This window comes from Oncorhynchus gorbuscha, linkage group LG05 (assembly GCF_021184085.1).
Source record: "Oncorhynchus gorbuscha isolate QuinsamMale2020 ecotype Even-year linkage group LG05, OgorEven_v1.0, whole genome shotgun sequence".
In the NCBI taxonomy this organism is placed as follows: domain Eukaryota; kingdom Metazoa; phylum Chordata; class Actinopteri; order Salmoniformes; family Salmonidae; genus Oncorhynchus; species Oncorhynchus gorbuscha.
The window spans coordinates 16,159,820-16,184,508 of record NC_060177.1 but is presented as its reverse complement, the minus strand read 5'-3'; the positions used below and the strand labels follow the sequence as shown (position 1 = coordinate 16,184,508).

At 43.2% G+C, this 24,689-nt stretch overlaps 1 protein-coding gene and 1 non-coding gene across 2 annotated transcripts; both read right to left on the bottom strand.

The window, feature by feature from the left end:
• Positions 1 to 777: 777 nt before the first annotated feature.
• On the bottom strand, positions 778 to 854 carry trnaa-ugc. Its single transcript has one exon. It is a non-coding gene; the product is annotated as a tRNA-Ala (tRNA).
• A 7,626-nt stretch (positions 855 to 8,480) lies between these two features.
• Positions 8,481 to 14,434, bottom strand: LOC124035419 (putative proline-rich protein 21). Its single transcript, XM_046348868.1, has 3 exons — positions 14,401 to 14,434; positions 13,016 to 13,075; positions 8,481 to 9,442 (listed from the first exon to the last, which is right to left on the bottom strand). The coding sequence occupies exons 1-3, from the start codon at positions 14,432 to 14,434 to the stop codon at positions 8,481 to 8,483; spliced, it is 1,056 nt and encodes a 351-aa protein (XP_046204824.1).
• Between the last annotated feature and the right edge of the window lie 10,255 nt (positions 14,435 to 24,689).

Here is a 24,689-nt window from a genome sequence, read left to right as displayed (position 1 = left end):
CTGCTGCCCCTATTTATCCTACTTACCCACTTTCACATTTCTAAAATCAGGCAGTTTGAAACTAGCAGAATGCATGTCCAGACAAAGAACAAGAGTGACTCTAAAAGGCATTATGCCATGTTTGGCAAAGGATGAGATTATATTGGATTAAGAGGAAATTTTGCAATGCAAATGAATGCACCTAGGATCAATAAGGCCTGTTCAACTCAATATACAAACTAATTAAGAGGTAATACAATCAAACTAAAATAGATTGTCCAAGCTTCCTCAGAAAAAAAAATCCAATCAAACCTTTTTATGTGAATGATAAAATCTAAAGTGATCCTTTTTGTACGAATAATGACCTGAGCTTTGTGTCTACTTAATAAAGGAAACTTGTCTTCGGAGGTTACATTCAATGTGCATATTCTAATCAATATGAATTACATAGGGTTTTATGTTATCTGCACCAGACGGCTAAACTAATTAATGTTTTATTGAGTGTTTTAACTCAATTATTTTCCAAAGTCACAGAAAGGTACAATGCCATTTTCTATGTGAATGCAAGTCAAGCAGGAGTGGAGTCTATTTTCAATGCAGTCTCAAGGAGAGTTTAGTTCCTTAGAAAATAAACCTTCCTGGAAAACAAAGTATACTTACCTACTTACCCTGCATATTTTCCGTTTAATAATGACAACTACTATTTATACAGGTGATATTAAACATGTACATTAATATTTATAGAAAATGAAATGTATTAAATTGATGAATTATACCAACTCGTATTTTCATTTGTACTGGTACCCTGTGGGAATCAAACCCACAACCGTGGCATTGCAAGTGCCATGCTCTACCAACTGAGCCACACAGGACCCAAAATTATATGCATGTGTGTGTGCACAAGTGTATTGTTAGTTGTTGATATGTCATTACATCACATGCACAATATTCTCAGTATGCCTATAATGACCAAAGTTTGGATATGTCCCCCACCCTTCTCCCCTTGTTCATTCCAGCTGATTGCTCATTTTCTAATGCTAATGTCTGGGCTGCCTGTGAGGCTGTGGCTGGCCTATAGGCTGGACTAGGTGGCTATGGTTTCTCCCCTGTCAGCTGGCCAGCTGGCTACTCACTGGGGATACTCACTGGGGCTGCTCTCTGGGGCTGCTCTCTGAGGCTGCTCTCTGGGGCTACTCACTGGGGCTACTCACTGGGGCTGCTCTCTGGGGCTGCTCTCTGGGGCTGCTCTCTGGGGCTGCTCTCTGAGGCTGCTCTCTGGGGCTGCTCTCTGGGGCTGCTCTCTGGGGCTGCTCTCTGGGGCTGCTCTCTGAGGCTGCTCTCTGGGGCTGCTCTCTGAGGCTGCTCTCTGAGGCTGCTCTCTGTGGCTGCTCTCTGGGGCTGCTCTGAGGCTGTGGGACGGATGTAATGGGCTCTGACAGGAGGGAACTGATCTCATTCACAGGGGATTTGATATGTGGCATGAATGTGGTGACCCTCAATGGACACATTAATGACCGTTATCATTCACAGACTTTCTGCTGCCATTCATAAAGAAGCCTTTTTCGGGGCTCCAGAGCTGGGACTCAGTCATACTGCTGCTCCCGGCTGCATAAAAGACATTGTTTTCACTGCCTTTAAGATAACGCAGCGTCAATTTGGCTTAGCCTCTGTTCTTGTGACTGGGTAGGTGGGTGGGAGGGGAGAGTTGGGTGGTTGGCCGAATGCTTTGAGCAGCAGCATAGTGCAGTAAATAATAACATTGTTTACAGTTCAGTTACAACCACATGCTGACAGAACAAAACAAAAGTCTACAGTCTGTCCCCAGAAACCCACTCTGCAGTCACATGGTCAATATTTAGCATCAGCCCACTGCTATTTATGATCGAAAAAATATATATTTACATAAAACCATGTAGTGCTTATTAATTTTGAGGTTCATCTGCAGTATGAACGGTAACAACGATTATCAATTTTAAATCCACAAAAAAAATCTACATTTAAATACATGGTCATTTCAAATGACAAATGCCTGATTGCAGTAACGACATGGTTCCAATAATATATTTGAACGCCCAAAAACAAACATCGCTTTAAAAAGAGAGCACAGCAAGTGAACCAAATAGAAGGGTTATAATTAAATGTTCTAGAGGCAGGATGTTCATCAGTGTGTGGTTTACAAAAAATACCAAACAAATCTAACATCACTATGAATGAGAGAACAGTCAGAGAAAGGTTTCAGTCATATTGAAAGGAAATGTTCAGTACAGTGAAGAGGGCTGGTTGGGTTCTGCATTACAAAGGGTGTCCATTACAAACATGTGGCGAGGCAGCTGCAACATGAGTATTCTCTCTGTGTACCTGGCTTAGATATCTGTCAGAAGACTTTTGGTCTGCTTCAAAAGACCAATCAACACGCAATATGATGTTCAAAGCTGTTAGACCTGCTATTGGTAAATTCATCATCAATCAGAAAAGGTAAATGTATCACCTGTCAAACTTCAATCTCATAATGTGCTTTTTAAAGCCTGAGCATTTTTTTATTTCGGTAAGTGAAACAAGAGAAATTAAAATAAATTCCACAAATTCAGATGTTTCAAACTGATGTTTCAAAGGTTGTACTTAACGAAAGCGTGTACTTAGCATTTGTTCCATTACATTACTCCAAGCTGGCAGGCCAAATTGTGTTTTCCAAGAATAGGTGTCTTGACATCCCGCACACTGAAAATGAGCTAACAAGCTAACATCACAACTTCTTCTAATGAAAACCAGCAAAACAAATTCCACTGCATGCAAGTCTAATTTCCACGTTAATATTATTAGCAAGGCAGAGGTGCTGATAATGATATGGTCTGTAGAGTTCTATGGGTGCTGCCTGCCTGCCTGCCTGCTTAGCTGGCTGGCTGGCTGCCTGCTTGGCTGGCTGGCTGGCTGGCTGCCTGCTTGGCTGGCTGGTTGGCTGGGACTCAGAGGTGTTGTTTGACAGCTGCACAGGAAGAACCTCTCTCCACACATAGAGGTGTCAACAGCGTCTGTACATTTCCAATTTTGATGTCAGATTCCCTGTGCATGTGTCGATATCAAAATCACATTCTCTTCCGCTCTACATCGCTGCTTCCCTCCCTCTCATACACCGACCAATCTGTTCATTATGATAAGTTGCTCATTATATGAAAACGTGTACTTGTTCTTCCAAACTCACAACAAAAGATTGTATGTAATTATTAATTCCAAGCATAGATTTACCAACACTGAGGGGTGTTTGATAATGCTTTGAAAACACTTAATTGAAGGTGTGCTTTTACAGGTGAAAAATAAGCTAGGCTGACATACTGTTGAGAAATATATACCTTTACACCAAATTAACAAACACCCCGGCCACTTCATAACAAATAGAGATGCCGCTGAGTTAATGTACCCTTCTCACAATTTAGAATAAAGCAATTGAGATTACAGTATATGCTTTTCAAAATGGTATATATAATTTTGTTGCCTAAAAGTAACCTTCGTTGAAATGCTAAATCTGATAAATAAAACAGAAATATAAAAATGTAACATGGCCAAAGTAATAAGCTCCACACTGAGATCATATGAGGCTGGAAGGACATTTTCTATGCATCTTCTAACTCAAGGCAGTGAGTGCAGCCTCTAAAATCCTCCCCATGCGAGCGTAGCCTCTAAAATCCTCCCCATGTGAGTGCAGTCTCTAAAATCCTCCCCATGCGAGCGTAGCCTCTAAAATCCTCCCCATGCGAGCGTAGCCTCTACAATCCTCCCCATGTGAGTGCAGCCTCTAAAATCCTCCCCATGTGAGTGCAGTCTCTAAAATCCTCCCCGTGCGAGCGTAGCCTCTATAATCCTCCCTACATGAGCGTAGGCTCTAAAATCCTCCCCATGTGAGTGCAGCCTCTAAAATCCTCCCCATGTGAGTGCAGTCTCTAAAATCCTCCCCGTGCGAGCGTAGCCTCTATAATCCTCCCTACATGAGCGTAGGCTCTAAAATCCTCCCCATGCGAGCGTAGCCTCTATAATCCTCCCTACATGAGCGTAGGCTCTAAAATCCTCCCCATGTGAGTGCAGCCTCTAAAATCCTCCCCATGTGAGTGTAGCCTCTAAAATCCTCCCCATGTGAGCGTAGCTTCTAAAATCCTCCCCATTTGAGTGCAGCCTCTAAAATCCTCCCCATGTGAGCGCAGCCTCCAAAATCCTCCCCATGCACATAAGTCCCATTGTTAGACACCGGCCACTTTGCTTTCACAGTCCAGAGATCAAACCAGCGGCCATGTTCCCAGAGGAACAAATGTCTTCGCATGCTGGGCGGTTGGGCCGGTGTTGGTGTGAACACAGATATAACGCTGACAGGAAGCAGAGGCAGTCAGTTGAAGAGCCAATTATGGGCAGAGCTGCAGGGGAAGGTTTAGAAACACCAGTGTTTCTGTGTCGCGCCACTCTAGGGTACATGATTAACTTCTAAAAAAGTCCCTGAAAGTTAGTCAGCCTTTTGTTAGTGGCAGTGAAACAGTGTGTTGGAAAGTTGGGGTTGGCACTGCCCAAAGATACCAGACTGGCACAACAACAACAACCAGACAACCAGAAACGAACCAACCAACCAGAGTTTTTGTTTTGTTGTTCCCTGAACTGACTGTATTACCACATTCTTCAGGCTTTTAATGGTTCTTATTTTTTCACATTTGGTTAAGTTTTAGAGTGCTTCTGCGTATCAGTGAGAAAATGCAGGTTATGAGGCCTCTCCTGAAGCCACGACTTGGAGGGAGGCAGGGCAATGAAGGCATTCTCTTCCAGTAGAGTTAGGAGGAATTCAAGTTGACCCATCCAAAGAAAATAGCTCTGCTTTATGGGAAGAACTAATTACAGGACGTTGCTATCTGAATGGAGGTTGAAGGAGCAAGTTAATTAACTGGCCTCCAGAAAACAGAAAACCCTGCTTCACCTCTGTTAGTTCGATTTTCCACACAAAATAATTTAGCAAGTAAGCAAGGGATCATCAAGACCTTGCTCTGACAGTTTATATTTAAACAAAAAAAGAAAACATGAGGGATTGAGAGAAGTGATTCCCTGCTGGTCAATCTCCCTTGGTATCAAAATAAGGAGTGTCCACACGGACCGGCTCCTCCTCTATAACATTGTGATGATGGCAGAGAGGGGTTAACAGTGACCAACAGTCTTTTAACTACCCATGGCTACCAGCCCTCTGACACTGGCTGTATTTAAAAAGTTCCTTTCAATCCATCTGTCTCTCCTTTCATCACCTGACTTGCTCAAGAGATTCGCTTTATCTTAAAGGTCATTTCATTCAGCCGGGCACCAAACAGACCTGAATATAACTGTCCCGATCTTTTGCCTCAGCAGAATTCATGCTTGAGTTGCCTCAAATAAAACAAGCTAGCTAGCCGGCAGCAGAGAGAGAGAGAGAGAACTCTAACAGAGCTCAGAGCAGATGTATTGAAACGGCTCCATGTATCATACAGTTCCACTTACAACAGAACATTTCCATTTAATGACACCAAACATATTAACCCTGGTCAGCACCCAATTACTCAGAATAAGTGAATTATCTGCTGCACCATGTAATTTGAAAACGTTGTCAGGCAATGTGAGCCAGGCTGACGCAGAGGGTGGGCCCCGTTTTTTCATTTCGTTAATCCAGCTCTCATTAAATCCCAGGCCTCGTGGGTTATTTCAAATCCATTAACTTTGAATACAGGTAATTCCTTCATTCCCGTCCACCCATTCAAACAGAAGGGAACACCGAGATTCCCTGTCTGTCAGGGGCTGTTGTTAGGGGTGTAGAATGACACGAACAAAACTGATTTGATGAGCTTTTTCCTCCCAGGCCAACACTCAATCAAACAAACTGTCCGGGCAGTGAACAGAACATCATTCATATTTAATTACAGGCTTCTAACATCGCCCTCGGATAGCATTACACCACCTAGGCCTATACCAGTCATGTTGCTATCAAATACTGTACATGGAGGAAAACTTATTGGAAGTTTGTGAGATGGTTACAAAATCAAATGCCTTAATTAACTCTCCTTCAAGATACAGAAATGTCTCTCCCTGACACACACATATCTTATTCTACACCTCATACTGATGTGTGTACAAAGTAACAATGTTTCAGTTGCAGCGCCGAGCCAGCAGCTCCCATCTCACATTTAATAGCATGTAAATAACACCAGGTGGTGAATATTAAGTATCTAACATGTGTCACAGCACTCTGTGGGTGTAAAGTCCCTGCTGGCCTCCCAGGCAATGATAGTAGAGGGTGATTTAAGTTATGGGCTGAGCTGGTGAACCTGTTACACTCTGAGTCATAGCATATATTCTACACTGTAGACTAGAACATGGGCAGCTAGTTTAGACCATGCAACATGGACTGACAGATAGGGTATCAACTACAATGCAGTAGAGACATCCAATGAGCATGAACACACAATGAATGTGTAAACATACTATTACATACTTGTCTTGGATACATGATAGCACACAGGCACACACACACACACACACACACACACACACACACACACACACACACACACACACACACACACACACACACACACACACACACACACACACACACACACACACACACACACACACACACACACACACACACACACACACACACACACACACACACACACACACACACAAAAAAAAAAAACACACACACACGCACGCATACACGCACACTCGCACACGTGCACATCCAGTACTGTAAGTGTATTCTGGCATAAAAACCCAGGCTGGCACCTGTCACTCAACAAGGTCCTGGAATATGCATCGACAGGACGGGCGTCCACATCGATGCCTGACAAACCTCCAGGCTCCAGGCTGTAATTGGAACGACTTAATCCTCAGATCAAGACAGACTCATTGACAACCTAAGGGGGTGGCTGGTCCCAGCAGTGTCTTATTAGTGGAAGGAGCAGCCCACCTCTGTGGTGGAGGGAGTGGTGATGTCATCACTACTAGATAAACAACACAACCCTAAATGAAGCACTCCACATTCTACACAATATCGTATAGTGAACTATATCTCTATCATGTACCGGCTGTTCCAGTGTGTATATGTGTAGCTGTGTGTGTGTACATGCATTATATCCTATCTTTAATTGGCCATCCTGTGTATCATGTGTGAGTCTCTGCTCTGTTTGGTGCCATGGATGGCCTGGCCTATGTAGTATCATGGAGAAGAAGTGAAACATCAGCCTCTTGACTTTAACACACTGGGGCAAGTCTACTCTCAACAATCTACTGAAGGCCATCTGAGGAGTCGCTCACTCAGGATAAGCACACCTTACCTATAGCATCAGTCTAAGCAGAGACAGCCTCTCAGACCTCCCTGCCTCAATAGAAATAGTCACTACTCTCTCTTGAAATTGCCCCGTGTTCCTTCCCCTCACCTCCCAGATAGGTAATCTGCTCTCTGGTAAAAGGGAGTAGAGGAGAGCCATGTAGCAAAGGCCTACTGTGACATGTTCTTGGCAGGGTCTCACAGTTTGGCTCCAAATCCTATTTTCAGGAGCCAAGTTGCACCAAAAAACGGCCACAGAGTGTTCATTTGTAACCATTGTGAGTGCCTGGGATCACCTGTCACTAAGCATATCAGAGGGCTGTCTATGAAGTGAAACACATGGACTCATATACACTAGAGAAACAGGACAATTGGGTGGCTGCTGCTGCCTAAAATTTAAAATAATAAATTGTTAATCAGTGAAGTACCACCTGTCTTAAAAAGTAAATAAAAAGGTGGGAATGACATAAGACTATTCATATAAAACTACCCACAGAGAAGTAAGCATTGGAAACACACATCATGTAGTTAGTTCAACCACTACAGCTGCCCTGTAACCAACAACAACCAAGCAGTGCTGATGTGATCCATTGGTAATGCAGTTGGGAGCGAAACTAAACGAAACACATCCCCAAATAGATAAAGACAAGAATATAATGTTACACCGAAAACACAATATTTCCCTGTTCTAAAAGAAAGCGCAGTCTTTGGTAGAACCCGGGTGGAGGGAGAAACATCCTCTCCATGCAGAGTGAGGGTGATTCCTGGGTATTGTTAGATGTGTGGCCTTTTTAGATGGACTGAGGGAGTTGGGATGAAGGAGCTGTTTCATTTACAGAGAACGAACAGGAGGTATCGCCTTCCCCTTGCTGTTAGAGTTCAATCAGCTAACACACTGCGTTATTATTGGTTTAGAATTTAAATGTTAATTTTGGGAACTAGGCAACTGTGACTGCCTGCGAGCTCTGTGTTCATTCCACATTTTTCAGTCTGTCTGTAAACTAAAGGACAGTCTTTCTTCGTGTTAATGGTTAACCCCCATCTCTCCATGCTACATTTAAGCTCAACACAGGGAGGGACAGAGGCCTAGCCTATACCAGTGTGTCTACACTGCAACCAGTCAGAGGTCTCACCAGCATTTGTCTAAAAACTAGACCCAGTGGGAACATGTGGGATCCTAGATCCTGCTTGGCATAATAGGAGTTTGGCTGTGCAGCACAAACAGATTTGTGGCCAGGCTAGAGGTCCAGGGCTGGGCAGAGGACTGTGGGTGTAGCAGGGCTCCAGGGGCTACTCCTACACTCTGGAGCTGGGCAGTGAAGCTCCGGGGCTGGGCAGTGAAGCTCCGGGGCTGGGCAGTGAAGCTCTGGGGCTGGGCAGTGAAGCTCCGGGGCTGGGCAGTAAAGATCCGGGGCTGGGCAGTGAAGATCCGGGGCTGGGCATTGAAGATCCGGGGCTGGGCAGTGAAGATCCGGGGCTGGGCAGTGAAGATCCGGGGCTGGGCAGTGAAGATCCGGGGCTGGGCAGTGAAGATCCGGGGCTGGGCAGTGAAGATCCGGGGCTGGGCAGTGACGATCCGGGGCTGGGCAGGGAAGATCCGGGGCTGGGCAGTGAAGATCCGGGGCTGGGCAGTGAAGCTCCGGGGCTGGGCAGTGAAGATCCGGGGCTGGGCAGTGAAGATCCGGGGCTGGGCAGGGAAGATCCGGGGCTGGGCAGTGAAGATCCGGGGCTGGGCAGTGAAGATCCGGGGCTGGGCAAGTGAAGATCCGGGGCTGGGCAGGGAAGCTATGGGGCTGGGCAGTGAATGCAGTGAACAGTGGGTGTAGCAGAGATTTGGGGATGGACAGTGGAGACAGTGAACAGTGGGTGTAGCAGAGATCTGGGGCTGGGCAGTGAAGATCCGGGGCTGGGCAGTGAATCTCCGGGGCTGGGCAGTGAAACTCCGGGGCTGGGCAGTAAAGATCCGGGGCTGGGCAGTGAAGATCCGGGGCTGGGCAGTGAAGATCCGGGGCTGGGCAGTGAAGCTCCGGGGCGGGGCAGTAAAGATCCGGGGCTGGCCAGTGAATGCAGTGAACAGTGGGTGTAGCAGAGATTTGGGGCTGGACAGTGGAGACAGACGTGGGCTGTGGTTCATAAACTCTGAGGAAGGAGTCACTATTGATCTGGAGTCTACAGGTCTACAGAGAAACAGATATATTCCAGTGGCTTGTGTATGGCGTGGTGCAGTCAGCGGGTCAGACTCAGCACTATACTGCTGTACACAGAAAGAGGGAGAGAGGAGAGAGGAATGAGGAGAGATGAGAGAGAGAGAGAGAGAGAGAGAGAGAGAGAGAGAGAGAGAGAGAGAGAGAGAGAGAGAGAGAGAGAGAGAGAGAGAGAGAGAGAGAGAGAGAGAGAGAGAGAGTGTGACAATACAGAGGCGGATGCAAGATGCAAGCAACGATGGTTTAATGATTACAATTTATAGCAGCAACAGGACAGACAGACTGTACTCAGACGGAATCCGACCTGGGACTAGAGCGCATCTTCCGGTGATAGCGTGCTGATAAATCCAGGGGAGTGTGTCCGGATGGGAAGGAAGGAGCACAGCAGATAATCCACACAAGGGCGGCGAGAGATGAGCACTGACACACGACACAACCTCAGGGAAGTAACAACACAACCTCAGGGAAGTAACAACGATCTGACAACAAGAAACACTGGTTACAGAACATATAAAGGGAAGATAAGTGGTTCCAGCTGGCGCAGACAATCAGGCCGAGATTGGGAACCACGCCCACACAAACACGGAGAGAGAGAGAGAGAGAGAGAGAGAGAGAGAGAGAGAGAGAGAGAGAGAGAGAGAGAGAGAGAGAGAGAGAGAGAGAGAGAAAGAGAAAGAGAGAGGGAGGCAGTGGATTCATGAACCGTGACAATACCCCCCTAGGAACGCCTCTTGGCGTTCCCAGGCGAATTTACCTGTCGATTGAAATCATCGATAAGGGAGTGATCCAGAATGTCCCTAGCAGGTACCCAACTTCTCTCCTCCGGGCCGTAACCCTCCCAGTCCACCAGGTACTGGAATCCGCGTCCCCTCCTTCTAGAGTCCAAAATACGATTGACAGAAAAGGTGGGTTCCCCATCAACAAGTCGTGGCGGCGGGGGAACTGGGACCGGCGGGTTAATGCGTGCCTGAAACACAGGTTTTATTTTAGACACATGAAAGGTAGGATGAATTCTCCTATATGCCGGAGGAAGCTTGAGCCGGACCGCCACCGGACTAATGATCCTGGTGACTCTGAACGGGCCGATAAATTTGGGGGCAAGCTTGTTCGAAACGGATCGGAGTGGAATGTTTTAGTAGAAAGCCACACTCTTTGGCCAACGACGTATACCGGAGGCTTCGACCGGTGGCGATCGGCCTTAGCCTTGGTGCGCGCCCCCACCCGGAGAAGAGTCTCACGGGCTCTGCTCCATGCGTGACGGCACCTCTGGATGAAAGCGTGAGCGGGGGGGAACAGTGACCTTGGACTCCGTACTGGGAAAGATAGGTGGCTGGTAACCTAAACTACACTCAAACGGAGAGAGACCCGTGGCTGCCACTGGCAACGAATTGTGAGCGTACTCAACCATAGAGAGTTGTTGACTCCAGGAAGAGGGATTCTTAGAAACCAAACATCGCAACACTCTCTCCAAATCTTGGTTGGCCCTCTCCGTTTGACCGTTGCTCTGGGGATGAAACCCTGAAGACAGGCTGACACTCGCTCCCAGTAACCTACAAAACTCTTGCCAAAACTTGGACACAAATTGGGGCCCCCTGTCAGAAACTACGTCCATCAGCAGGCCATGTAAGCGAAAGACGTGATCCACGACAGTTACCGCTGTCTCCTTGGCAGATGGTAATTTAGGCAAGGGAATAAACCGAGCCACCTTCGAGAACCGGTCCACCACGGTCAAAACAACCGTCTTGCCCTGGGAGGGTGGAAGGCCGGTAACAAAATCTAGCGCGATGTGGGACCAGGGTCTCGAAGGGACCGGCAGCGGTTGGAGTAACCCATCTGGGGGTCGATTAGAAGTCTTCCCAGTGGCACAAACCGAGCAAGCCAAGACGAAACTGTGAATGTCACGAGCCATCAGTGGCCACCAAAAGCGTTGCTTAACCAAAAAGCTAGTGCGGCTGACTCCTGGATGACACGCTACGTTGGAGCAATGCCCCCACCGAATAACATCGGACCGACACCACTCCGGCACAAACAACCGATTAGGCGGGCAACCGGGCGGAGGCGTAACCCCTTCTAAGGCCGTTTTGACCCTCGATTCAACCTCCCATGTGAGTGTGGAGACCACTAGGGTCCCGGGTAGGATGCACTCGGGAGTGGATGGGCGTTCGGAATGGTCAAAAATGCGAGAAAGGGAATCGGGTTTGACATTCTTGGAACCCGGGCGATACGAGAGAGAGAAGTCAAAACGTCCGAAAAAGAGTGCCCACCGCGCCTGCCTGGAGTTGAGTCACTTGGCGGTTCTGATATATTCCAAATTCTTGTGATCGGTCCAAACTATAAAAGGTACCCCCGACCCCTCTAACCAATGGTGCCACTCCTCCAGTGCTAACTTCACTGCCAACAACTCTCTGTTGCCAATGTCGTAGTTGCGTTCCGCAGGTGATAACCGATGGGAAAGGAACGCGCAAGGGTGCATCTTGTCGTCAGAAGAGGAACGTTGGGAAAGTACCGCACCTACCCCCACCTCTGAAGCGTCCACCTCCACCACGAACTGACGCGAGGGATCGGGAGCTATGAGGATGGGAGCCGAAACAAAGCGGCTCTTGAGTTTGGCGAATGCAGCCTCGGCTGTATCGGACCACCTGAACGTCACTCTGGGGGAGGTTAAGGCGGTAAGAGGAGCGACTATCTGATTAAAGTTGCGAACGAAACGCCGGTAGAAATTGGCGAATCCCAGAAACCTCTGTAGGGCCTTACGGGAATCCGGGCTAGGCCAATCCACCACAGCCTTAACCTTGTCAGAATCCATGCGAATACCTTCAGTCGAGACGATGTAACCTAGGAATGGAACGGATTGTGCATGAAAAATGCATTTCTCCGCCTTGACAAAAAGTCCATTCTCCAACAACCTCTGAAGCACTCGTCTGACGTGCTGAACGTGTTCCTGGAGAGAAGAAGAAAAAATCAGTATGTCATCCAGGTAAACATATATGAACTGATCAATCATATCTCTCAGCACGTCATTGACGAGTGCCTGGAAAACCGCTGGGGAGTTGGATAGCCCAAAAGGCATGACCAAATATTCGAAGTGCCCTCTGGGGGTGTTAAACGCGGTCTTCCATTCGTCCCCCCCTTATGCGAACCAAATGATATGCATTACGTAAATCCAACTTAGTGAACACGGATGCTCCCTGTAACCTTTCAAAGGCTGAGGACATCAACGGTAAGGGATAGGTATTCTTCACTGTGATGTTATTCAACCCACGGTAATCAATGCAAGGACGCAGAGATCCGTCCTTCTTCCCCACAAAGAAGAACCCCGCCCCCGCTGGAGAAGAGGAAGGACGAATGAATCCAGATGCCAGAGAATCAGAGATGTATCTCTCCATAGCCTCCCTCTCCGGAACAGAGAGTGAATATAACTTGCCTTTAGGCGGAGACTCACCTGGCAATAAGTCTATTGCACAGTCATAGGGACGATGCGGAGGAAGAGAAGCAGCACGGGACTTACTGAACACCTCCTTCAGGTCAAGGTATTCAACGGGCACTTTAGACAAATCCACCGCCTCCTCTAGAAACACAGAATCAGACACAGACGAACAAGCAGACACTAAACAGGACTCAAGACACTTGTTACTCCACATGGATATAGATTTATGAACCCAGTCAACTCTGGGGTTGTGTTGGGTGAGCCAAGGGTGGCCGAGAACTAATGGTGCAAGGGGTGAGTCCATGAGTAGAAATGATAGTGTCTCAGTGTGATTGCCAGAAGTGATGAGTGTGATAGGTTCAGTGGTGTGAGAAATGTTGGGGAGTTCTTGACCATTGAGAGCGTTGACGGATATCTTGTGCGTGAGTGAGTTGATAGGAATCTGGAGTTTGTGAGCGAGCTTGGTTTCCATGAAATTACCCTCTGCTCCTGAGTCCAGTAAGGCTTGCGTGTCGTGCGTGTGGGTGGCCCATCTTAGTCTTACCGGGAGGAGAGTAGATGATGAGGTCTTCTCTGTGGTGACACCACCCGATAGTAGCCTCATGCTTACTACCGGGCCTGATCTTTTACCGGGCAGGAGTGGATAAAATGGCCCGCTCTACCACAGTAGAGACAGAGTCCTTGGGATCTCCGCCTCTCCCTCTCTTCCCGAGAGAGGCGAGCTCTCTCCAGCTGCATGGGTTCGTGAGCGGAGGCTGAACTGGCCGTGTTCCCGCCGCTGGCATGCCAGCCCTCCGTGTCGTTATACGGTCTGTTAGGGCATGCTTGGCGGCCAATACGACTCAGACGAGCGTCGACAGTCAGGGCTAGTTCCACTAGTCCATTTAAACTCCTGGGAAGGTCCAGAACATAAATCTCCTTCTGGATCCGGTCCTCCAGCCCATGCAGGAACATGTCCCACTGCGCCTCCTCGTTCCACTGACACTCTGCGGCCAGAGTGCGGAATTGGATGGAGTATTCCGATACGGAACGGTCTCCTTGGCGAATGTCAGCGAGTAGTCTGGCCGCCTCTCTACCCGCCACGGCCCGATCGAAAACCCTTCTCATCTCCTCGGAGAGTGTCTGGAAAGAGGTGCAGCATGGGTCCTGGTTCGCCCACACCGCCGTTCCCCAAAGAGCCGCTTTGCCTGATAGCAGTGTGAGTACGAATGCTACCTTAGACTGTTCACGGTTGAAGGTCCGTGGCTTCAACGAGAAATGCATGGAACATCTCGTAAGAAAAGCTCTGCAATAGTCAGGATCACCTGAATAACCCTCTGGTGTCGGTAGCCGTGGCTCTAGCTGGGAATCCGGCTCTGGCGGGGCGGGTTGAACTGCCGATGTAGGTGGCGCAGCGGAACCCCTCAGATGTTGTAATTGTTGGGTCAGCTGGGATACCTGCATCGCAATGGCTTGTACTGTCCGACGTGTGCTGGAGATGTTCTCCTCTTGTTGATCCATTCTCGTAATACTGCGGGAAATTAATTCGGTCAGACTCGTTGAACTCGCTGCATCCATGGTTTGGTCAGATCGTTCTGTGACAATACAGAGGCGGATGCAAGATGCAAGCAACGATGGTTTAATGATTACAATTTATAGCAGCAACAGGACAGACAGACTGTACTCAGACGGAATCCGACCTGGGACTAGAGCGCATCTTCCGGTGATAGCGTGCTGAGAAATCCAGGGGAGTGTGTCCGGATGGGAAGGAAGGAGCACAGCAGATAATCCACACAAGGGCGGCGAGAGATGAGCACTGACACATGACACAACCTCAGGGAAGTAACAACACAACCTCAGGGAAGTAACAACGATCTGACAACAAGAAACACTGGTTACAGAACATATAAAGGGAAGATAAGTGGTTCCAGCTGGCGCAGACAATCAGGCCGAGATTGGGAACCACGCCCACACAAACACGAGAGAGAGAAGAGAGAGAGAGAGAGAGAGAGAGAGAGAGAGAGAGAGAGAGAGAGAGAGAGAGAGAGAGAGAGAGAGAGAGAGAGAAAGAGAAAGAGAGAGGGAGGCAGTGGATTCATGAACCGTGACAGAGAGAGAGAGAGAGAGAGACTCAGTAGAGAAATGAGTGCATCAGCAAGCAGGCCTTCTAGGGAGATCTATATGACAGGAATTAAACGGCATATTCAAATTGTTTGCGGAACCATTTAGCATCCCCCCTGCCTGCCGCCCTGCCCCGGGGCTAAGATGACCACTGGAGACCGGCCATCCAAGCATCCACAGCAGTAACAAAGTAGAGCAATAACTAACAGCGATTAAAGAAATATTGATGGCACACAGCATCCTGAAAAATGTTATTTGGTTAAGTAGTTACAATAATTAAGTATATGAGGGTCAGTCAATTTAATCTGGTGTTTTTATATGAGCCATTATCGAGTAAACTGGCCAAGGCTTCAGAGAGTCCTTATTGCTGACCAACTGTCTGATCATTCTATACTGCGTGAGGTGTAGTCTCATCATGCCATAGTGTGTGAGGTATAGTCTCATCCTGCTATAGTGTATGAGGTATAGTCTCATCATGCTATAGTGTATCAGTTATAGTCTCATCATGCCATAGTGTATGAGGTGTAGTCTCATCATGCCAGAGTGTATGAGGTGTAGTCTCATCATGCTATAGTGTATGAGGTGTAGTCTCATCATGCAATGGTGTATGAAGTGTAGTCTCATCATGCCATCGTGTATGAGGTATAGTCTCATCATGCTATAGTGTATGAGGTATAGCCTTATCATGCTATGGTGTATGAGGTGTAGTCTCATCATGCTATGGTGTATGAGGTGTAGTCTCATCATGCCATAGTGTATGAGGTGAAGTCTCATTATGCCATAGTGTATGAGGCATAGTCTCATCATGCTATAGTGTATGAGGTATAGTATCATCATGCTATACTGCATGAGGTGTAGTCTCATCATGCTATAGTGTATGAGGTATAGTCTATACATGCCATAGTGTATGAGGTATAGTCTCATCATTCCATAGTGTGTAAGTTGTAGTCTCATCATACTATAGTGTGTGAGGTGTAGTCTCATCATACCATAGTGTGTGAGGTGTAGTCTCATCATACCATAGTGTGTGAGGTGTAGTCTCATTGTGCCATAGTGTATGAGGTGAAGTCTCATTATGCCATAGTGTATGAGGTGTAGTCTCATCATGCCATTGTGGATGAGGTGTAGTCTCATCATGCCATAGTGTATGAGGTGTAGTCTCATTATGCCATAGTGTGTGCGGTGTAGTCTCATTATGCCATAGTGTATGAGGTGGAGTCTCATCATGCCATAGTGTATGAGGTGCAGTCTCATCATGCCATAGTGTATGCTGATGTATCGTCATGACCCAACCGAAATATACTATTACAGTACAAACATCTCTCTACACTATTACAATTCAAACATCTCTCTACACTATTACAATACAAACATCTCTCTACAATATTACAATACAAACATCTCTCTACACTATTACAATGCAAACATCTCTCTACACTATTACAAAACAAACATCTCTCTACACTATTACAATACAAACATCTCTCTACACTATTACCATACAAACATCACTCCACACTATTACAAAACAAACAGGGCTCCGGGCAGCTGAGCGGAAATGGAGGAAAACTCGCCTCCCTGCGGACCTGGCATCCCTTCACTCCCTCCTCTCTACATTTTCCTCCTCTGTCTCTGCTGCTAAAGCCACTTTCTACCACTCTAAATTCCAAGCATCCGCCTCTAACCCTAGGAAGCTCTTTGCCACCTTCTCCTCCCTCCTGAATCCTCCTCCCCCTCCTCCCCCCTCCTCCCTGTCTGCAGATGACTTCGTCAACCATTTTGAAAAGAAGGTCGACGACATCCGATCCTCGTTTGCTAAGTCAAACGACACCGCTGGTTCTGCTCACACTGCCCTACCCTGTGCTCTGACCTCTTTCTCCCCTCTCTCTCCAGATGAAATCTCGCGTCTTGTGACGGCCGGCCGCCCAACAACCTGCCCGCTTGACCCTATCCCCTCCTCTCTTCTCCAGACCATTTCCGGAGACCTTCTCCCTTACCTCACCTCGCTCATCAACTCATCCCTGACCGCTGGCTACGTCCCTTCCGTCTTCAAGGGAGCGAGAGTTGCACCACTTCTGAAAAAACCTACACGCGATCCCTCCGATGTCAACAACTACAGACCAGTATCCCTTCTTTCTTTTCTCTCCAAAACTCTTGAACGTGCCGTCCTTGGCCAGCTCTCCCGCTATCTCTCTCTGAATGACCTTCTTGATTCAAATCAGTCAGGTTTCAAGACTAGTCATTCAACTGAGACTGCTCTTCTCTGTATCACGGAGGCGCTCCGCACTGCTAAAGCTAACTCTCTCTCCTCTGCTCTCATCCTTCTAGACCTATCGGCTGCCTTCGATACTGTGAACCATCAGATCCTCCTCTCCACCCTCTCCGAGTTGGGCATCTCCGGCACGGCCCACGCTTGGATTGCGTCCTACCTGACAGGTCGCTCCTACCAGGTGGCGTGGCGAGAATCTGTCTCCTCACCACGCGCTCTCACCACTGGTGTCCCCAGGGCTCTGTTCTAGGCCCTCTCCTATTCTCGCTATACACCAAGTCACTTGGCTCTGTCATAACCTCACATGGTCTCTCCTATCATTGCTATGCAGACGACACACAATTAATCTTCTCATTTCCCCTTCTGATGACCAGGTGGCGAATCGCATCTCTGCATGTCTGGCAGACATATCAGTGTGGATGACGGATCACCACCTCAAGCTGAACCTCGGCAAGACGGAGCTGCTCTTCCTCCCGGGAAGGACTGCCCGTTCCATGATCTCGCCATCACGGTTGACAACTCCATTGTGTCCTCCTCCCAGAGCGCTAAGAACCTTGGCGTGATCCTGGACAACACCCTGTCGTTCTCAACTAACATCAAGGCGGTGGCCCGTTCCTGTAGGTTCATGCTCTACAACATCCGCAGAGTACGACCCTGCCTCACACAGGAAGCGGCGCAGGTCCTAATCCAGGCACTTGTCATCTCCCGTCTGGATTACTGCAACTCGCTGTTGGCTGGGCTCCCTGCCTGTGCCATTAAACCCCTACAACTCATCCAGAACGCCGCAGCCCGTCTGGTGTTCAACCTTCCCAAGTTCTCTCACGTCACCCCGCTCCTCCGCTCTCTCCACTGGCTTCCAGTTGAAGCTCGCATCCGCTACAAGACCATGGTGCTTGCCTACGGAGCTGTGAGGGGAACGGCACCTCAGTACCTCCAGGCTCTGATCAAGCCCTACACCCAAAAAAGGGCACTGTGTTCATCCACCTCTGGCCTGCTCGCCTCCCTACCACTGAGGAAGTACAGTTCCCGCTCAGCCCAGTCAAAACTGTTCGCTGCTCTGGCCCCCCAATGGTGGAACAAACTCCCTCACGACGCCAGGACAGCGGAGTCAATCACCACCTTCCGGAGACACCTGAAACCCCACCTCTTTAAGGAATATCTAGGATAGGATAAGTAATCCTTCTCCCCCCTTTAAGATTTAGATGCACTATTGTAAAGTGACTGTTCCACTGGATGTCATAAGGTGAATGCACCAATTTGTAAGTCGTCTGGATAAGAGCGTCTGCTAAATGACTTAAATGTAATGTAAATGTAACATCTCTCTCCACTATTACAATACAAACATCTCTCTACACTATTACAATACAAACATCTCTCTACACTATTACAATACAAACGTCTCTCCACACTATTACAATACAAACATCTCTCTACACTATACTATTACGATACAAACATCTCTCTACAATATTACAATTCAAACATCTCTCTACACTATTACAATTCAAACATCTCTCTACACTATTACAATTCAAACATCTTTCTACACTATTAGATTACAAACACCTCTCTACACTATTACTATTCAAACATCTCTCTACACCATTACAATTCAAACATCTCTCTACACTATTACAATTCAAACATCTTTCTACACTATTACAATACAAACAACTCTCTACACTATTACAATACAAACATCTCTCTACACTATACTATTACAATACAAACATCTCTCTACACTATTACAATACAAACATCTCTCTACACTATTATAATACAAACATCTCTCTACACTATTACAATACAAACATCTCTCTACACGAATACAATTCAAACATCTCTCTACACTATTACAATTCAAACATCTCTCTACACAATTACAATACAAACACCTCTCTACACTATTACAATACAAACATCACTCTACACTATTACAATACAAACATCTCTCTACACTATTACAATACAAACATCTCTCTACACTATTACAATACAAACATCTCTCTACACTATTACAATACAAACACCTCTCTACACTATTACAATACAAACATCTCTCTACACCATGACAATACAAATATCTCTCTACACTATACTATAACAATTCAAACATCTATCTACACTATACTATTACAATTCAAACATCTATCTACACTATTACAATACAAACATCTCTCTACACTATTACAATACAAACATCTCTCTACACTATTACAATACAAACATCTCGCTACACTATTACAATACAAACATCTCTCTACACTATTACAATACAAACACCTCTCTACACTATTACAATACAAACATCTCTCTACACTATTACAATACAAACATATCTCTACACTATTACAATACAAACATATCTCTACACTATTACAATTCAAACATCTATCTACACTATACTATTACAAAACAAACATCTCTACACTATTACAATACAAACATCACTCTACACTATTACAATACAAACATCTCTCTACACTATGACAATACAAATATCTCTCTACACTATACTATTACAATTCAAACATCTATCTACACTATACTATTACAATTCAAACATCTATCTACACTATTACAAAACAAAATCTCTCTACACTATTACATTACAAACATCACTCTACACTATTATAATACAAACATCACTCTACACTATTACAATACAAACATCACTCTACACTATTACAATACAAACATCTCTACACTATTACAATACAAACATCTATCTACACTATTACAATACAAACATTACACTATTACAATACAAACATATCTCTACACTATTACAATACAAACATCTCTACACTATTACAATACAAACACCTCTCTACACTATTACAATACAAACATCTCTCTACACCATGACAATACAAATATCTCTCTACACTATACTATAACAATTCAAACATCTATCTACACTATACTATTACAATTCAAACATCTATCTACACTATTACAATACAAACATCTCTCTACACTATTACAATACAAACATCTCTCTACACTATTACAATACAAACATCTCTCTACACTATTACAATACAAACATTTCTCTACACTATTACAATACAAACACCTCTCTACACTATTACAATACAAACACCTCTCTACACTATTACAATACAAACATATCTCTACACTATTACAATACAAACATATCTCTACACTATTACAATTCAAACATCTATCTACACTATACTATTACAAAACAAACATCTCTCTACACTATTACAATACAAACATCACTCTACACTATTACAATACAAACATCTCTCTACACCATGACAATACAAATATCTCTCTACACTATACTATTACAATTCAAACATCTATCTACACTATACTATTACAATTCAAACATCTATCTACACTATTACAAAACAAAATCTCTCTACACTATAACATTACAAACATCACTCTACACTATTATAATACAAACATCACTCTACACTATTACAATACAAACATCACTCTACACTATTACAATACAAACATCTCTCTACACTATTACAATACAAACATCTCTCTACACTATTACAATACAAACATCTCTCTACACTATTACAATACAAACATATCTCTACACTATTACAATACAAACATTTCTCTACACTATTACAATACAAACATCTCGCTACACTATTACAATACAAACATCACTCTACACTATTACAATACAAACATCACTCTACACTATTACAATACAAAACATCTCTCTACACTATTACAATACAAACATCTCTCTACACTATTACAATACAAACATCTCTCTACACTATTACAATACAAACATCTCTCTACACTATTACAATACAAACATCTCTCTACACTATTACAATACAAACACCTCTCTACACTATTACAATACAAACATCTCTCTACACTATTACAATACAAACATATCTCAACACTATACTGTTACAATTCAAACATCTACACTATTACAAAACAAACATCACTCTACACTATTACAATACAAACATCTCTCTACACCATGACAATACAAATATCTCTCTACACTATACTATTACAATTCAAATATCTATCTACACTATACTATTACAATTCAAACATCTATCTACACTATTACAAAACAAACATCTCTCTACACTATAACATTACAAACATCACTCTACACTATTATAATACAAACACCACTCTACACTATTACAATACAAACATCACTCTACACTATTACAATACAAACATCTCTCTACACTATTACAATACAAACATCTCGCTACACTATTACAATACAAACATCTCTCTACACTATTACAATACAAACATCACTCTACACTATTACAATACAAACATCTCTCTACACTATTACAATACAAACATCTCTACACTATTACAATACAAACAACACTATTACAATACAAACATCTCTCTACACTATTACAATACAAACATCTCTCTACACTATTACAATACAAACATCTCTCTACACTATTACAATACAAACATCTCTCTACACTATTACAATACAAACATCTCTCTACACTATTACAATACAAACATCTCGCTACACTATTACAATACAAACATCTCTCTACACTATTACAATACAAACATCTATCTACACTATACTATTACAAAACAAACATCTCTCTACACTATTACAATACAAACATCTCTCTACACTATTACAATACAAACATCTCTCTACACTATTACAATACAAACATATCTCTACACTATTACAATACAAACATCTCTCTACACTATTACAATACAAACATCTCGCTACACTATTACAATACAAACATCACTCTACTTTATTACAATACAAACATCACTCTACACTATTACAATATAAACATCTCTCTACACTATTACAATACAAACATATCTCAAGACTATACTATTACAATTCAAACATCTACACTATTACAAAACAAACATCTCTCTACACTATTACAATACAAACATCTCTCTACACCATGACAATACAAATATCTCTCTACACTATACTATAACATTTCAAACATCTATCTACACTATACTATTACAATTCAAACATCTATCTACACTATTACAATACAAACATCTCTCTACACTATTACAATACAAACATCTCTCTACACTATTACAATACAAACATCTCTCTACACTATTACAATACAAACATCTCTCTACACTATACTATTACAATTCAAACATCTACACTATTACAAAACAAACACCTCTCTACACTATTACAATACAAACATCTCTCTACACTATTACAATACAAACATATCTCAACACTATACTGTTACAATTCAAACATCTACACTATTACAAAACAAACATCACTCTACACTATTACAATACAAACATCTCTCTACACTATTACAATACAAACATATCTCTACACTATACTATTACAATTCAAATATCTATCTACACTATACTATTACAATTCAAACATCTATCTACACTATTACAAAACAAACATCTCTCTACACTATAACATTACAAACATCACTCTACACTATTATAATACAAACACCACTCTACACTATTACAATACAAACATCACTCTACACTATTACAATACAAACATCTCTACACTATTACAATACAAACATCTCGCTACACTATTACAATACAAAACACTCTACACTATTACAATACAAACATCTCTCTACACTATTACAATACAAACATCTCTCTACACTATACTATTACAATTCAAACATCTATCTACACTATACTATTACAATTCAAACATCTCTACACTATTACAAAACAAACATCTCTCTACACTATAACATTACAAACATCACTCTACACTATTATAATACAAACATCACTCTACACTATTACAATACAAACATCACTCTACACTATTACAATACAAACATCTCTCTACACTATTACAATACAAACATCTCTCTACACTATTACAATACAAACATCTCTCTACACTATTACAATACAAACATCTCTCTACACTATTACAATACAAACATCTCTCTACACTATTACAATACAAACATCTCTCTACACTATTACAATACAAACATCTCTCTACACTATTACAATACAAACATCACTCTACTTTATTACAATACACAAACATCACTCTACACTATTACAATACAAACATCTCTACACTATTACAATACAAACATATCTCAACACTATACTATTACAATTCAAACATCTACACTATTACAAAACAAACATCTCTCTACACTATTACAATACAAACATCTCTCTACACCATGACAATACAAATATCTCTCTACACTATACTATAACAATTCAAACATCTATCTACACTATACTATTACAATTCAAACATCTATCTACACTATTACAATACAAACATCTCTCTACACTATTACAATACAAACATCTCTCTACACTATTACAATACAAACATCTCTCTACACTATTACAATACAAACATCTCTCTACACTATTACAATACAAACACCTCTCTACACTATTACAATACAAACACCTCTCTACACTATTACAATACAAACATCTCTCTACACTATTACAATACAAACATATCTCTACACTATTACAATACAAACATCTCTCTACACTATTACAATTCAAACATCTATCTACACTATACTATTACAAAACAAACATCTCTCTACACTATTACAATACAAACATCACTCTACACTATTACAATACAAACATCTCTCTACACCATGACAATACAAATATCTCTCTACACTATACTATTACAATTCAAACATCTATCTACACTATACTATTACAATTCAAACATCTATCTACACTATTACAATACAAACATCACTCTACACTATTACAATACAAACATCTCTCTACCCATGACAATACAAATAGCTCTCTACACTATACTATTACAATTCAAACATCGATCTACACTATACTATTACAAAACAAACATCTCTCTACACTATTACAATACAAACATCTCTCTACATTATTACAATACAAACATCTCTCTACACTATTACAATACAAACATCTCTCTACACTATTACAATACAAACATCTCTCTACACTATTACAATTCAAACATCTCTCTACACTATTACAATACAAACATCTCTCTACACTATTACAATAGAAACATATCTCAACACTATACTATTACAATTCAAACATCTACACTATTACAAACCAAACATCTCTCTACACTATTACAATACAAACATCACTCTACACTATTACAATACAAACATCTCTCTACACCATGACAATACAAATATCTCTCTACACTATACTATTACAATTCAAATATCTATCTACACTATACTATTACAATTCAAACATCTGTCTACACTATTACAAAACAAACATCTCTCTACACTATAACATTACAAACATCACTCTACACTATTACAATACAAACATCTCTACACTATAACATTACAAACATCA

What these genes read in the sequence shown, in the direction of transcription:
- LOC124035419 (XM_046348868.1), bottom strand. Translation starts at nt 14,434, where the DNA reads ATGGATCAACAAGAGGAGAACATCTCCAGCACAC. An exon ending in GGAGAACATCTCCAGCACAC is followed by an intron (nt 13,076 to 14,400) that starts GTCGGACAGTAC and finishes CTGTGTTTCTAG; the next exon opens with AGGAGGCGGTGGATTTGTCT. An exon ending in TGACCTGAAGGAGGTGTTCA is followed by an intron (nt 9,443 to 13,015) that starts GTAAGTCCCGTG and finishes CTCCTTCCTCAG; the next exon opens with AGTTTATGAACCACAGCCCA.